Here is an 18,212-nt window from a genome sequence, read left to right as displayed (position 1 = left end):
CTAGACTAGAACACCGCTATGAGAAATGTATCAGCCTTGGAGGAGATTATGTTGAGAAATAAAAAAAAAAATTCTTAAAAACGTTTTTCTTGGTCAGGCCGGGAACTTATCAATCCACCCTCGTATTTGTGATTTAAATTAGTGGATGAATGCATTACCGGTTACGATAAACTCTATTAAAACAGGTGATTTCATAATGGAAATTTATACAGATGCTTCTGGCACAGGTTGGGGTGTTACGAATAGTTTAGATCAGGTTTATGGATTTTGGGTTGATGAGCAAAAGAAGTTTCAAATAAATTACAGAGAGCTGTTAGCAGTAAAATTTGCATTAGCAAGGTTAGCAGATCAATTAAGTAACTGCCAAGTCCTGCTTAGGAGTGACAACACAACAGCCATATTTTATATTAATAAGATGGGCATTGTTTGCATCCTATATAGCATCAATTGATAATAAACAAGCGGACAGATTATCTAGAATGAAAAATAATGACGCGGAATGGGAGCTGAATAATAAAGCATTTCAGTTAATTGTTAAAAGATTTGGTTGTTCGCAAACGTTTGCCAGATTTTATAATCAACCTATACTTGTAAACAAAGATAACTTTGCCTCTGCTGTTTTAGAATTATAAGAGGTACTAGTTGTAAAAGGACGCTCATTTTAATTTTAATTTGTTTGGTATTATTTGCACTACCTATTTTCAAAAAAAAAAAAAAAAACAAGAGTGAGTGTTTAATAAATGACAGCTCTATTTAAAATTGCTCTCTTTCTCTCTAAACATCTACATTCTGTAATCTCGAGAAAGAGGCGACTGAAATATAATTGGACGATTAAACGAACTTACCTGTAAGTGAAGTTCAATCGCAATTATATGAAGAAGCCTCTTTCAAAGAGATTACAGTCCCACCCCACCAAAAAATTCTAGAAATTGTTTTGGGTTTTTCTCTAAATCCCTAAACCCTAATAAGAACTTAGCAATTTTAAATACTCTAAAGATATGAGGTTGGCTTGGAACGCGCAAAGTAGTAGCGCATGGGGGAAAATTTTCTTACCCCCACTCTGAACGTCGTGACATCTAGCGAGATGAAGGGAATACTACATTCTGTAATCTCTTTGAAAGGGGCTTCTTCATATAATTGCGATTGAACTTCACTTACAGGTAAGTTCGTTTAATCGTTCAATTTTCTACCTAAAGAAGAATGTTTAACAAAATAAATGAAGTTTATATTTAAAAAGATCATTTTTAACCAAGAAAGATTAATTCTTAATAAAAAAGATTACTTTTCTATCATAAAAGATGATTTTGTTATCCAAAAGGAAGAATTTTTAACAAAACATTTGAATTTTAAACAAAATAATTAGACTTTCATTAAAAAAAGTTGAATTTTTCACCTAGAAAGATGCATTTTTAACCAGCGAAATGCATCTTTCTATCAAAAAAAGAATGTCTAACAAAATAAATGAAGTTTACATTTAAAAAGTTAATTTTCAACCACGAAAGATGAATTTTAAAAAAAAATTACTTTTCTACCATAAAAGCTACATTTGTAATCCAAAAATACGATTTTTAAAAATAAATTGTTGACTTTTGAAAAATATAGTTAAACTTTCAAGAAAATAACTGAACTATTGCTTAAAAAAGTGATTTTTTTAACTAAAAAGAATAAATTTCTACCAAAAGAACATTATGCATTAAAATACGCGAATCCTCAATTTAAAAAGTTAATTTTCAATCTAGAAATATCAATTCTGGATCAAGAAAGACTAATTTTCTTTCGTAAAGGATGCATTTTTAATCCGAAAGGATAAATTTGTAACAAAATAGTTGAATTTTGAACAAAATAATTAAACTTTCAATGAAAAAGTTGAATTTTGAACAAAATAGCTCCATTTTTCATCTAGAAAGATGAATATTAAACAAAAAAAAAAAAAAATTTTCTACCGAGCGAAGAATGTTTTAACAAAATAAATGAAGTTTCCATTTAAAAAGTTAATTTTCAACCAAGAAAGATGAATTCTTTATAAAAAAAATATTACTTTTCTATCATAAAAGATTAATTTTTAATTCAAAAATACGATTTTTTAAACTAAATTTTTGAATTTTTAATAAAATAATTAAACTTTCAACAAAATAGCTAAATTTTTACCTAAAAATATGAATATTCAATTAAATATATTATATTCAATTGAATATTCAATTGAAAATTGAATATTCAAGAATATTCAATTGAAAAAAGTTAATTTTCAACCGAGAAAGATAAATTCTGCATCAAGAAAGACTACTTTTCTATCGTAAGAGATGCATTTTTAATCCGAAAGGATAAATTTGTAACAAAACAGCTGAATTTCGAACAAAATAATTAAACTTTCAATGAAATAGTTTATTTTTAAAGAAAATAGCTCCATTTTTCACATAAAAAGAGGAGTTTTCAACCAATAAAATTAATTTTCTACGAGAAGAATTTTTTTACAAAATAATTAAATTTTTAACAAAGTAGAGAAATTTTTATCCAAATAGTTTAATTTAAAACTTATAACGATAAAACTTTAATCAAAATGGACGATTTTTCAAATTTTGAAGCCAAAAAGTAGAATTTCCAACCCGAAAATATGATTTTTAAACAAAACATCTAATTTGCAAATAAATAATTTAATTTGTAACCAAATAATTGGAATTTTTAACCGAACAATTGAATTTTCACCATAAAGATTGTTTTAAACCAAGAAATTTATTTTTTTTACAAAGAAAGATGAATTTTTAATAAAATACATGGATTATCAACCAGAAAAGATAAATTTTTAATTCAAAATATCAATGTGTAATGAAAAAAGCAATAGTTACATTTTCACTTAAAAAAATCATCCTCAACCAAAAATGAAACAAATTTTGAACCAGATATTTGAATTTTTAACCAATTAATTTAATTTTTTGTTAAAAAAATGTATTTTCAACATTAAAAAACAACGAATTTTCCAAAATATATTTAAATGTTCAATCTACGAAATTAATTTGCAACAAAAACGGAATAGCTCACTTTTAAGTTAAAAATTCATTTTAAACAAAAGAAAAAAAAACGAATTTTTAACAAAATACCTCAATTTTCTGCGAAAGAATTTCCAAAAAAATACGTCAATGTCCAACTAATAAAAATGTCTACTAAAAAGTTGATTTTTTAACGAAGAAAATTAATTTTCGACAAAAAAAATTTGTTAAATGAATTTTTAACCAATTACTTGAATCGTCAATTAGTTGAATTTTCAGTTTAAAAAATTCATTTTCAACAAAAAAGATTAATTTTGAACCTAGTGGTTGAAATTTCAAATAAAAAATATCAACCAAAATTGGAATGGCTTAATTTTGTGTTAAAAAATTATTTTTTAATGACAAAAAAACAAACAAATACCTAAAAATTGATGTTCAAATATTAAATCTAAAAAAAAATGCCACCAAATAATTAATATTTTCTCCAAATAATTAAAATTTCCACCAAATAAATTAATTTTCTACCGTGAAGATTAATTTTTAACGACAAAGATGAATTATTAACAAAAAAATGAATTTCTTATCAAAAAATTGATGAATTTTATAGAAAAAAAAATTTCAACCAATAATTGAACAGTTACATTTACAGCGAAAAAAAATTGATTTTAAAAATAAATATATTTTTAGCAAAATATTTGAATTTTTAACCAGAGATCAATTTTCTACTAGATTTGTGAATCTTCACTGAAAAGGAATTTTCAAAAAAAAAAGTTCATTATAAATTTCCAACCAATTACTTAAATTTTCAATTAAAAAAGATGCCTTTTCAGCCAAATATTTGAGTTTTGTGCTGAAAACGATCAATATTCAACCAAAATTGGAATAGTTAAATCTGTTAACAAATTAATTATAAAAAAATGGAATTTTCAACAATATAGTTCAATTTTCCATTAAAAAAAATTAATTTTCTTCCTAAAACGAATCCACAGCAAAATGTATCAATTTCGAAATACAAAAAATTAACCAAAAATGAAATAGTTATATTTTCAGCGAAGAAAATTAATTCTCCACAAAAAAAGAAACATAATTTTTTTAGCAAAATCTTTGAATTTGTAACCAAAGAGATGAATTTTCAACAGAAAAATTTATTTTTCATCCAACAAGATTAATATTCGACAAAACCGCTAAATGATCAAGAAAATACATGAAATTTCAATTTTCAACTAACAAAGATGATTTTTTAACCAAATTGTTGAATTTTTAACTAAAATAGGTAAATATTTAACCGAAAATGGAATCATTTAATTTTAAGTTAAAAATATTAATTTTGAAGCAAAAAAATGAAATAATTAAATTTTCAACAAGAAATATAAATATTTAACCAAAAAAATTGAGTTTCAACAATTCAGCTGAACTTTTAGCAAAGTATTTGGATTTTTTTATCAAAACAGAACAACAAAATTTTCTGTTTTAGATTTTAATTTTTATACGTACATTTTTAATTTAAAGAATTTTAAAAAGCAGTCTTGAAAGACTTAAGTGAAAATTAAAAGCGTTTGAAATTAAAAATTTGGGTGAAAAAACATTTTTAGTTGATCAACTATAAATATAAATTAAATAAATTATTTTAAAAATTGAACTGTACTTGAAGTATCAAAAAGTGAACAATAATTGATTTGTTAAGACGATTTTAAATCAGTTCAAAATTTAAGAATGAATTTCCAACACAAAAGATTAATTTTCCACCAAAAAATACTCATTTTCAACAAAGTAGATAAATTTTCATATAAAAAAAGATCAATTTGCAACGAAAATCAGAATAGTTTAAATTTTAGAAAAATAAGTGTTAAAATAAACGAATTAAAAAAAAACAGTTTTTGTTTCATAAAAAAAAAAGATTTCTTAACCAAAAATAGAAGAATTACATTTCCAGCTAAGACAATCAATTTAAAAAAAAGAAAATTAATTCCCAACAAATTAATTTAGTTTTACACCCAAAAGATGAATTTCCTACCAAAAAAAATACAGTTCAGATAGTGGAATTTTCAACTCAAAAGATAAACTTATAAAAAAAAGCGAAATTTTAACTAAATATTTTTTTTATCCAAAGATAAACAAAAAATATAGTAATTAAATATTTTACGAAACAAAATATTTTTTAACGAAAAAAATTACATTTCTCTCAAAAAAGGTAAGTTTTCCACAAAAAATTGAATTTTTAAGAAAATACGTTAACTTTCAACGAAATTTCAATTAAAATTATGAATTTTCGAAGAAAGAAATTAATTTTTAACAAAAGAGTTTAATTTCTCACCGTAAATAGTTGAATTTGTCATTAAAAAAGAGAAATTTACAAAACAAAACTCGGATAATTGAATTGTCGAGTTTTAAGGAAAATTACATAATTCTCAACTAAAAATATAAATTTTCAACGCAAAAGATGAATTTTCTATAAAAAAGATACAGTTTGAATAAAATATATAAATTTAAAATTTAAAAAATATAAATTTACAAACTAAAACTAGAATAGTTCAATTTGCAGTTAGAAAAGTGAATTTTAAACAAACAAAAAAACGAATTTTCAGCAAAATGAATTAATTTTCAACTAAAAATATAAATTTTCAAGCAAAAGTGGAATAGATGCAGCTTCAGTTAAAAAAATTAATTTTTAACTGAAAAGAAACAAATTTTTGGCTAAAAAAATTAATTTTTAATCACTGATGAATTTTCAACGAAAAATATAATTTTTTCATCAAATAGTGGCATTTTCAACACTAAAAATGAATTTTCTATAAAAAAATACGAAATTTTAAATCACATTTTTTTTCAACCAAAGATATGAAAGAAAAAGAGTACATTTCTATAAAAAACGTAAATCTTCAATTAAGAAATATTTAAGTTTCAAGAAAATACATGAAATTTCAACTGAAAAGAACAATTTTTTAGCAAAAATAAAATACTGAAATTTTCAGTGACTAAAATAAATTTTCAATGAAAGAAGAAACGAATTTTTTAACAAAATAGTGACATTTTCAAACACATAAATTAATTTTTAAACAAAAATATTAAGTTTCAACTAATGAGAGTACTCTTTTAACGAAAAAAAGACGGATTTTCAAGAAATTTCAGAACTTTTATATAAATTGTAATAATATTTTTATGTCAATTAATTTAAAACTTGAAATCATGGCAAGTAATTTAAACGAAGTGTGTAACATTTTTTTCACAACTTCTAAACATATTTTAAAATTAATAGAATTTTTACTACAATTTTGGAAATAACTTAAAATATTTTTAAATATTCTGTTTAAATAATTATTCGAAATGAAAAATCTTTTTCAATTTTCCTAGGAATATAAAAAAAAATGTTTTTAATTATTTGGGAACCTTTCACAATGCCTAAAAAGCTTTTAAATTTTTGTTTGATAAAAAATTCTAAATGTCTCTTAAAATTACTCTAATTTTTTCTACAAATAATAAGTGTTCAATTTCTATTCATCAATCCAAATTTTCAAGATTTTGAAAAAGTTGTGGGCCAAATTTAATTAATTTTAAGAGTTATTTAGAAGTTCTGAAAAATTTCAAAAATAATGTTAAATTTGAAAAAATGTAAAACAACTTTTAGATTTCTCAGGATTTTGAAATAAAATTTTTAAGTTTTTCAAGGACGCTTAAACTATTTAAAACGCAAATAATTTAACTTCTAATTTAAGAACTTTTAAGGTGAAAAATAATTTAATTTCTAATGTTTCTGGCCTAAAACAACTTGATTTTATCATTTAAAATTTTTTTTAAGAACCTAATTAATTTTCTTTTACCATAATAAATTGTATTTTACTAACCAGCTGGAAAATATTTCGATAAGTCACAAAAAGTCTCAAATTTGCAATTATTTTGTCACTAATTATTATTTTTTAAACAATTAATGTTTGTTTAAACAATTTTTTTCTCACATGTTAAAAAGTAAAAAGTCAATATTTTTCGGGATAAATGATACGGTTGATGAATTTCAATAATAATATCTCAAACTTAACAAATTTTGAAATTAATTATTTCAACAATTTTTTTCGTTCGAACAATTTTTCCCGAATTGTTCTAAAGTTAAGGACAATTAACGAATTATAAAAGTAATTTTTTTAGGATATTTGTCAATCTTTTAAACAATTTGTATTCACTTAAACCATTTTTTCATCGTGTAAATCGTGAAATATGTTGATTTAAGTTAGAAATATTATTATTGAAATTAATTGTCATTATTTACATAAAACTGATATTTTGCCTTTTTTAGTCCGAAAACCGAGATTTTTTCATTAATAATCCCATAATAATTTCAAAAGCATGGGGGCACTAGTTAATATTGACCGATTTGAAAAAATATGGAATTTATTTTTTCCTAAAACAAACAAATTTGGAAAACGGTAAGGACCGCCAAAAATCGAAAGTCTGATTTTTACAGGTATAAATGTGGACACACCATTCTTTCACTGATTAATGCCTTTTTTTTATAAATCTGAAAATCTTAAAAAATGGCATTTTTAAAAATTACAAAAAAAAAGAACTTTTTTGTTAAATAAAAAATGGTTAAAATGATTTTTGGGAAGTCGCTTGTCATGAATCTCTTAAAAATTGTATTAGATTTTTATTTTCCTAAAAACTCAAAATCTGATGAAAATTGTAAATTAAAAATTGATTATACTATTCAACATTTTTCATGTAAAATAACTATTTTTCAGATTTTGAATAAAAAAAAGATTAAAAAATTTAAGAAGATTAATTTGTAAATGAAGTTTACAAATTTTTATGTATAATTTACAAATGAATATTTGTAGAAAAAATTTGAGTAATTTTAAGAGATATTTAGAAGTATTAAAAAGATAAAAAATTATCCTGGAAATTTTAGAAAGTTTTCTTAAAATCTTCTAGAATTTTTTGAACATTTTATTTAAATCTTTGAAAAACTTTTTAAATATTCTCTTAAAATAATTTTTCAAAATGAAAAGTTATTTTTAATTTTCATAGGAATCTTAAGAAAATGTTTTTATTCTTTTGAAGCCTTTCACAATTCTTGAAAAGAATCTTTTCAAAACTTCTAAATATCTCTTAAAATTACTCAAATTTCGCTTCCAAATATTAAATGTTCAATTGTTATTTATACATCCAAATTATAAAGAAATTTTCTAAAATTTGCAGGATTTTCTGAAAATTGTAGAAAAAATTCAATTAATTTTGACAGATATTTAAAAGCTCTGAAAAAATTTCCAAAATAATTAAAAATTTTAAACAAATTTAAAACAACTTCTAGATTTTTTAAGATTTTGAAATAAAATTTTGGAGCTTTCCAAGGATGTTCAAACTATTTAAAAAGAAAATAATTGAATTTCTAATTTAGGAAGTGTTGAGTTGAAATTTTTTCAGTTTTTCAATATTTGATGTTTCTAGCTTAAAATTCCTTAATATTATATAATTTTGAAAATTTTAAAGTTCATTTATATTGAAAAATTTTAGTACCTTTAATTTTATACGAGTAAATCTTTGAGCAATAACAATTCCACTTTGAGCGCTTTCATTTGCAGCTCAATTTTTATTACCTCAAGTGGAAATTTTGTTAGCTTTAGTGCTCCATTTTTACATTTTCATTCATGAGAGTGTAATGTATTCTTCCAAATTTTTTATTTCTGGTTTTTAACGGATCTTTCCAACCAAAATTAAAAAATTTAGAGGATTTTCAAAACATGAAAAAAAATTGGTTTTCAAATTAAAAAATTTTTGTTAAAGTTTCTTATAGATGGGTAGAATACTTGTTAATTATCAAAATATAATTTTTAATTTCAATGAAAATTAGAAGAGTTATATACTTTTGGAAATTTTGAAAATGTTCAGCAAAATAGAAAACAATATTTTTCTGAAAGATTAGGAAATTTTTTTTTAATCATCACTAGATGTCTAATATATTTAGAAACTATTCTAGTTAAATTTTCCGATTAGACAACAATTTAAAAAGTTTAAGCTCTTTCAAAAAGTTATATTATATGCTTTTCAATATTTTTAAAATTTTCAAAAAAAGCAAAAAAAATTTGTTTAATAGGTTAAGAATTATCAATCCAAATTTCTGCTAGATATAAAATATATGTTTTTCGAAACTATTGTGAAATTCCTTAATTACACAAAAGTTCCAAAAATTTGATCATTTCCAAAAAGATGCCATTTTGGTTTTTTAATAGTTTAAATTGATCTAAAATTCAAGTGTACAAAGTTTAAAGCGTTGTTTTTAGTAGATTTTAACAAGATTTACAAATGATTTCATGAAGTTTTCCAATTGGACACAAGCTATCGAGCGCGAAGCGCAAGTTTCGCAATGTGAATGCCTTGAGAACCTTCTTTAAAAAAAATCGAAAAAAAATTTAGTTACAATTTATGGCTGTAATTCCTCAGAAGTTTAAATCACAGTTTTCGATTTAATTTATAGTATTCACGATATTTGGAAAAATGTAGTTGAAGTGTACGCATTAAACGTACGAAAACGAGCGCGAAGCGTGAGAGTGTACCCGCGCGCTCTAACCTGGCGCAAAGCGTCAAGCGTCCAACGCGCAATGGGAATATGCCCGCACAGCGGGCATATTTTTTTAATCTCATTGACCTTGAAAAATGTTTGCGATCCGGGGAAAAACCGGGAATTGATTTCCTCGATTAAAATGGCCAACCTGATTTAAAAAAAAAAGATTATATACTTAGCCTATCTTGTGCCGGGCATTATACATAATGCCTGGGGATTATATATATTGCCTGAGCAAAGTATATAACAAGTATCCGATTATAAACTTTGTCTGAAGTGGCCAGGCATTATATATAATGCCTAGTGATTATATGTAATGCCTGCATTATATACTTTGCCTATCTCGTGCTGGAAATTATGCATAATGCCTAGGGATTATATATATATTGCTTAATCAACGTATATAATAAGTATCCGATTATATGCTGTGCCTGAAGTGGCCAGGTATTATATGTAATGCCTGAAGTGGCCAGGTATTATATGTAATGCCTGGATTATATACTTTGCCTATCTTGTTCTGGACATTCTACATAATGCCTAGGAATGATATATATTGCCTAAGCAAAGTATGTAATAAGTATCCGATTATACACTTTGTCTGAAGTGGCCAGGCATTATATATAATGCCTAGTGATTATATGTAATGCCTGGGTTATATACTTTGCCTATCTCGTGCCTGACATTATACACAATGCCTAGGAATTATATATATTGCCTAAGCAAAGTATGTAATAAGTATCCGATTATACACTTTGTGTGAAGTGGTCAGGCATTGTATATAATGCCTATGGATTATATGTAATGCCTGGATTATATACTTTGTCTGTAACATATCCAATTTTTTTAAAATAAATTCTTTATAAACAGAAGTAATTGAAAAATCTTTAACAATTTTTTAATTTCTTATAAAAATAATGTTTGTTCTTTTCCGCGTGTAAAATTAAATGTTTGATCTTTTCCATATCCCCCCATTTTCGTGAGAAAATTACCCTGTTTCTCCTTGTTTGAGCTCCTTTTGCGCTGTGATCTCTGTTATCGATTAATCTAATTATTAATCAATCTAAATTTTTTTTATTTGATCTGAAGGTCTTGCGAACGGAACTCAAGGAGTTCAAGGTCCACCGGGAGGAAACGGAGCCGGAACTTCTTCGATGCAGCAGCAGCAGCAACAACAACAATTGCTGCAACACCAGCAACAATTGCAACAGCAACAGTTAATTCAGCAGCACCAATTGCAGCAGCAGCAACTCCATCAGCAACAGGTATTTAAGTAATACCGTTACACAGTATTGAGGCACGAAAGTAGTCGCAAAAGATTATTATGATGATGATAATAAGACAAATACTTGATCAACGGCATGTTGCGAGGTGAAAGTTCAGTTACGAGTTGAAATTTCTAAACAAAAAGAAAAAAAAAAGGCAACAACTCTATATACTTTATTGTTCTTGTTATTATATTATTTTAAAGCAGAATCGTGAACTTGGAATTGGCAAATAGACTAGTTGAAGAGCTTATTTCTGATTAATTTTCGGCAATCTGGAATAACCCGACAAAGGCTGTAAATTTATTTGTGTCTGTGACGTTTTTTCATTCTGTGAAACTTTAAAGTTACATTTAAGACTTTAAATTTAAAGTTTCTAATCATATTTCTTCCGTTTGAAGGCCCTTTTTCTACATTAGGAAAGGGTCATCCACAAATTACGTAAGGACGTTTTTTCTGAAATTTTTCTCGTCTCCTCCCACAAAATCTTGCTAAGATTTTATAAATTTAGGGAACCTGTTAATAAGTATTCAGTCCGAAAACAAAATATATTATAAATAAACTTCTATTATTTTAAATGAAATTAATGCGCGAACTGCATTAAATTCAATTTGAAATAACTCAAATTCTTGAAATTTATAATAAAAATATTGCGTTATTAACAAAAACCATGAATTTTTAACCATATGGTTCAATTGTCAAAAAAGGAAGTAAAAATCTGAAAATGTACAATTGAATAAGAACGATTATTCTTTTGTAAAATTAGCTTGATATTACTGTATTTAACATTGTTTCAAATTTTTTCAATCAACTGAAAAATGTTTCTTGGTAAAAAATTAAACTCTTCTTGAAAAATCGTATTTTTTTGTTGAATTCAACTGTTTTCTATTAAAAACTTTAATGTTTTTTGTGTAAAATATCAATTGCCACATTTTTTCATCAGGTTTTATTTGTTTTGCAATGAAAATTTAATTATTTGGTTAAAAGTTAAACCCATTTTTTTAATGCATTTTTTTTACGTCGAATATTCATAATTTTGATCGAAAATTCATTTATTTGGTCGAAGAATGAGATATTTTGCGAAAATTCAGTTTTTCTTTGGCTAAAATTATTTTTTTTTAAACTGAAAATGTAAAGATTGTTCTAGTAAAATATTTCATCAATTTACTCAAAAATTCATCTCTTTCGTTGAATATTATTTTTTAAATTTAATATTTACCTATGCAATTTTTGGTTCAAAAATTAACTTTTTAAATGGAAAATTCGTCTCTTTGATGGAAATTAATTTTTTTTATTGAAAATTCGATTGTTCCTGTTAAAGATTTATCATTTCAGTTGAAAATTCATTTATTTGGTTAAAAATTCAACTGTTCCAGTTAAATATTGATCATTTTAGTTAAAAATGCATTTTTTTGTTAGAAAATAAAACTGCTTGGTTGAAAGTTAAATTCTTTTGTTAGAAATTCATCTTTTTTGTTCACAATTAATCGTTTTGGTTTAAAATTCATGTATTCGAATTAATGATTAATCATTTTTATTGAAAACTCATCACTTTTGTAGCATTTTTTTTATAGAAAATTAAGTATTTTACATAAAAATTTAACTATTTTATTTTTGGAAAATCTAATTACTTGTTTGAAAGTTAAACTCTTTTGTGAAAAATTATTTTCTTTAGTTAAATCTCTTTCGTTAAATGCTAGTTTTTTAATTAAAGATTTAACTGTGCACTTTTTTTGTTGAAAAATTATAATTTTTAATCGAAAATTCGTCTTTTTTGGTAGAAATTATTCATTTGAGGATCATCATTTTAATTGAAAATTAATTTCTTGGCTTGAATATTATTTGTTTAATTCCTTCAGAATTAATTTTGCTCTTAAATAATCATCGTTTTAGTCAGAAATTAATTTTTTTAGTTGAAAATTATACTATTTTGTTGATTATTATTTTTGTTTAAATTAATCTTTCTCAATTGAAAATTGAACTTTTTGGTGGAAAATTCTTCTTTTGAATTAAATTAAATTGTTTTTCATTGAAAATAAAAATATTTTTTGAATGAAAGATCAAATATTACGTTTTTCTTTGATAACTTTTTTTTTTTGAAATCCCTTTTGGCAGAAAACTTTCCTGTTTTGTGCCAAATTGTTCTTTTTCCTTGGATGCTTAATTTCTTAAAAAATTTTAATATAAAATTAAAAAAGAATTATTGTTTACTAGTAAGATTAATTTTACCTTACTGGATTTAACTTTTTTTTCTAATTGTAAATTTGTCCTTTTTTGGTTAGAAAATTTATCTTTTATAGTTGAAATTTTCATTCTTGTTGAAAATTAGTTATTTTTGTTCGAATTAAATTGTTTTTCATTTAAAATTAAGACATATTTTGGTCGAAATATCAATTCGTTAATTTTTCGTTAAGAATTCATCTTTTTTTTTTTAATGAGAAATTATGTTTTCGAGTAAAAACTTGAATTATTTTACTGAAAAATAGTTTTTTCTTTCTTTTGGTAGACAATTAATTTTCTAAAATGAAAATTAAACTATTCTAGTTGAATATTCCATTATTTTAGTTTAAAATTCATCTTTTTAGTTAAACATTGTTTTTTCAGTTAAAAATTCGTCTGGTTTGTTAAAAAATAATCTTCTTGGTTGAAAATTCGAAGGTTTCATTTAGAAGTTCATCATTGTAGTTGAAAATTAATTTTTTGTTGTTAAAAATGCAACCTTTCAAATTGCAGGTTCATTTTTTGAATGGAAAATTGAACTACTTTGTGGAAAATGTCTTTTTTTTCTTATGGCTGAAAGTTTAACTATGTGGTAGAAAATTCGTCTATTTTTGGGAGAAAATTAATCTCTTTAGTTGAAAGTTTAACTATTTCAGTTAAAGATAGATCATTTTGGTTGAAAATGAATTTTTCTTAATTTAAAAGGCTCTAGCTGAATACGCATATGGGAAAAGTGCGCATGCTCTAATTGTGCTCATATTTCAGGGGTAAGTGTCAGCTGTATAAAAATAATTTACTGAAAGTGCCAACTCTTAGAAATGATGTTTTTCGACTTTATAGTCGAAAAAAAATGGGAAAATCAATTTTTCTTGAATACGGCTTAACTGATTTTAACGAAGAAAATATATGTTGTGGAGATAGTTATAACAATGCTAGAGAAAAATTCCGGATACATTTTGTCAACGATAAAGGGCAACAAAAATTTTAATTTTCAAAAAAATTCTTGACTATATTTTTCAACGAGGGCCACCTTAATTTTTTCTAATAAAATAAGCGAACCCTGATTATTAATATATATTTTTTGGAACCGATTAAGAGGGTACTTGATAGTAAAAAAATGGGTGAAGAACATTTGTTGGCCCCTGAAATATATGCTTTTATATATAAATGAGGGCCCAGCGAAGCTTAGTAGCAAAGCCTGAATAATTAGCTTCTCTAGATGTTAACTGTTTATGACTTACATTGCTGGGAGGGATTAAAACTCTGTAGTCTTTCTTTTCTAAATCTACCTTTATGTCTCTAAATCCTCTCTCTAAAATAAAAAGGTCTGCCTTTCCTAATATCATAGACAGCCCGTCTCTATCATTTAAAATAATGTTTAGAATTGAAGCATCATTTTTATTTGCATAAAAGTGACCGAACATGTCAAGGATGTAACCATAGGTTCATTGTTTCTGCTTTTTTCGCATCTTGCATTAATACCATAAAAACTAATTGCTAATTGCCCAGAAACATGAAACAAGTTCTTGACGAAAAAGGTTGTATGATTTGACATAAGATCTTCTCTAGCATTTGCAGACACGCTAAACTGTGTGTGAAGAATATATATGTTTCAAGTGCCTTAACTACAGGCTGTGAATACTGCGATAATAACGCAGGACTTTTTAATCGCAACATTGATACGATCAAAACATTAGTTAAAGTTAATTAACTTGTGACAAAAGCAAATTCTAAGTACAAAATCTAAACTCTGTTTACCAAAACGTCTGGTCTCAACGAGAAGGCAGGCAAGAGTCGTGACCTAGGTTCGGTTAGTGGTTCGACAAAAACGAACCCTTGGAATTTGAGGAGCCAGGCGTCCAAGCCTCTGATCCCCTTCGGTGGCTCCTGGTGGCCACGTGGCGGTTGTAGGAAAGACCTTTTTTCCTTTGCCTCGAGGAAGAGCTGTCATGGTAGTTGTGAATCACACGATTCTCCATCTCCTCCAAGACATAAAAAAGAAGGTCTTCACCATGCTTGCGATATAAAATACCGATCCTCATTTCGTAGAATTGGTCTTGCGTTTTCTAGAGTTTCTCGCGTAATTCACAAATTTTCTGGTCTCGATTTTCACAGATAACTAGATTTGACTCAAATGAGTTTTCTTCGATGACCATAATATTTTGACTAAATGCATCCACGTGACACATTTTGGAGTCTTGTCTATGTTCGATGATTTTTTCGTATCTTTCTGATTCTAAAGCTTATCTCGAAATTCTGTCGTTAACGTCCTTTTTGTCTAAAGTTTGTTTCAGATAGTTATAGTCCGTAAGTATTTTGAATTTAATACCCTGCAAGTACAGTTTAAATCATCGAAGAGCTTAGACAATCGCGAGGGTTTCTACCTCAAAGATGTGGTACTTGGTTTAATAATCGGAAGTTCTTTTGTAGAAATAAAAAATCGGGTGCAGTTACTTATCTGTTTTACGTTTTAGCAACACTGCTCCGAAGCCCACTTTACTAGCGTCGCAGTGGAGTTCTGTTTTGTCGTTCGCATTGTAAATGCTGAGAACTGGGACTGAGATCAATTTTTGCTTAAGAGTTTCAAATTTTTGCAATTCTAATTCTGTGAATTTAAATGTGGCGTTTTTTCACAGTAACTCATAAAATAGTTTGGCAATAATGGAAAACCCTTCAATAAATTTACGGAAATGGAAACAGATGTCAAGAAATTTTTGGACGTCATGTGTTGTTTGTGTAAGACATTTGATTACTAATGAAAGCACGTTTATTCAAATAATGAAAGACTACATTGAAGTACTGCGTGACTAGTGTTTGCGGCTCTGCGGTTCGCAACAGACTGAGTGACTGGCGGCACGTAGGGCCTAAGGAGCGCCAGTGGCACGCACTTTAGAAATTTGAATTGCCTACAAACTCGTCCATGCTGACAAGACAATTTGACTCAAACTGATACTTAAAAGTAACTTAAACTAAGTCGTCGTACGAGAAATACTCAGAATAAACATTACATATCGTAGAAATTAGATCGTCGTACCAAGGTTTCATATTCCATGATTCCCAAGTACCTATGTAGGGTTTTTGTGTAACCTGGAAATTCTCGACGTCTTTTAACACATATCTGTTATGTAGAATCTTAACAATTTCGTAGGGGCCTTTGAAGCGCAGAATCAGCTTTTTTGAGACTCCAAGCGTAGTGTCGTAGTTTTTCACCATTACATAGTCGCGTAATTGGTATTTTCGTGGAAAATTGCTTCGGATCTAATTTTATCGATGTCACGAGCTTCATCAGTGTTTTTGATTTGCTCTAAATGATCCGCCACAGGATCAATTACAGAACCACATTGATTTACCCCAAACATTAATTTACTAGGACTTACTCCTGTCGTGCTGTGTACAGTATTGTTTAAAGCAATTTCAACGTCGGTTAACATTCTGTACCATATTTTGCCGGAAGCAGGATCGGAAAGTTTCGCCAACATAGGTGTTATAACGCAATTCACCCTATCTACCTGACCGTTCGCCTTGGGTGATGCCGTCGCGTTCAGAACATGTTTTATTTTATTATTTTCCATAAAATCCTTAAAATCTTGTGACGTGAAGCACGAACCACGGTCTGAGATGATGGTTCGCGGCTTACTATAATTTCGAAAATAATCATTTGGTAACTCCTCCCTGATGAAATTATTTATTCAGAGTTATCCTCTTCTACCCTATCTTTATCACCCAGTAATCCGAAAAGGAGTATTCCTCGTTACGTTTTGGTGGCCCTGAAAAGGGTCGGTGGGTGTTGATTAATGCACTCTCTGCTGCGTAGCTCGTAACGTAAGAGGAGCTCCGGTCTTTTCTTACTTATGGACCGATTGTAACTGACACGCTTCTTCTTTTGCAACTTTCTTTATTGATCATATAACAAATTTTTAATTTACAACAGGTATACATTCATACGATATTGTCTATTCTTATAACAGATTTAGGTGTCTAGTTCATTCTATCGAACGCGGCCTACTTGTTCATATTTTTGTGCTCGTTTTTATTCCTATAGTTTGTTACGCTTTTGCGAATCATAATACTGTTTTGGGTAAAAAATTTTCCATCAAAAACCCACTAGATATATACATTTTGAGCTTAAACCTAGGGACTAGAACTTACAAACTATGATGCTGAGGTGACGCATTTCACCTATTTATCAATATATGATATGGCATTTGATATTTCATAGTAAACGGAGCTTCCTCCTTTGTCAATAATTTCGCCTCCTGCATATCAGGTACATTATGTATTTGTTTTTCATAGAAATTTTTTGTCCTATCATATGTCTCTGTTTCTATAGAAGGCATATTGAGTTTACTATGGAGATCAATATTTTTCTCTCTAGGTTTTGCATCAGTTATCATGCTAATATATTTGTTTTGTACTCTCTGTATCTTAAGTATATTACTTTTAGTTGTATTGCTCCAGATTGGTGCCGCGTAGAGCATCAGTGCTTGAATAATGACATTGTACAAAATGGTTTTGTTTTTAATACTAAGCTTACTTCTTCTACAGATTAGACAATATAATATACCTATCATTTTGGTCACTTTTCCTTTAATCGCTTTTACATGTGCAGTAAAGCTCAGTCTATAATGCATTATTAAGTCAAGGTATAACACTTGTAACCTTGGTTCAATAATTTTATCACCCATAATGAATTCTGGTATTTTTTCTTTCTTATCTTTGCGTGTGAAAATAATTGAGTCTTATTAACATTAATTTTAAGTTTCCATTTGTCAAAAAAATTCTCAACAACGTTTGCATATTTCTGCAGTCTAATTACCGCCAGTCTTTTGCTCATTGACGCTGTGTATGCAGCCGTATCGTCTGCAAATAATGAAAGCAGCACACCTATCATTCGTGGTACATCATTTATATAGAAAATAAATAGGATTGGACCCAGCATTGAACCTTGCGCTACTCCCGCCTCGATGTCCTGTTCTTCAGATCTTACTCCATTTACAGAAAACACAAATGTTCTATTTTTGATATAATTTTGAACAATTTTAATAATATATGTTGATAGTTTATACTTTTTTAATTTGTAAATCAAGCCTGCGTGCCAAACGGTGTCAAAAGCCTTCTCCAGATCAAGGATTAACATTGCTGTAGATATTTTTTTATTAAAGTTTGCACTAATAAAGTTGGTTACCCTAGCTA

General features: G+C 26.9%; 1 protein-coding gene across 2 annotated transcripts in view; it reads left to right on the top strand.

Annotated features, from left to right (window-relative positions):
- LOC117171244 (mediator of RNA polymerase II transcription subunit 28-like) overlaps nt 1-18,212 on the top strand; it is a 67,399-nt gene that overhangs the window by 15,522 nt on the left and 33,665 nt on the right. For both annotated transcript variants that reach the window (XM_033358359.1, XM_033358358.1), the window contains exon 3: nt 10,624-10,799. In XM_033358359.1, coding sequence (XP_033214250.1) covers nt 10,624-10,799 — 176 coding nt within the window. The remainder of the gene's footprint in view (nt 1-10,623; nt 10,800-18,212) is intronic.

The sequence above is a fragment of the Belonocnema kinseyi genome, chromosome 4, assembly GCF_010883055.1.
Source record: "Belonocnema kinseyi isolate 2016_QV_RU_SX_M_011 chromosome 4, B_treatae_v1, whole genome shotgun sequence".
Taxonomy (NCBI): domain Eukaryota; kingdom Metazoa; phylum Arthropoda; class Insecta; order Hymenoptera; family Cynipidae; genus Belonocnema; species Belonocnema kinseyi.
This window is presented reverse-complemented; position numbering and strand designations above follow the sequence as displayed.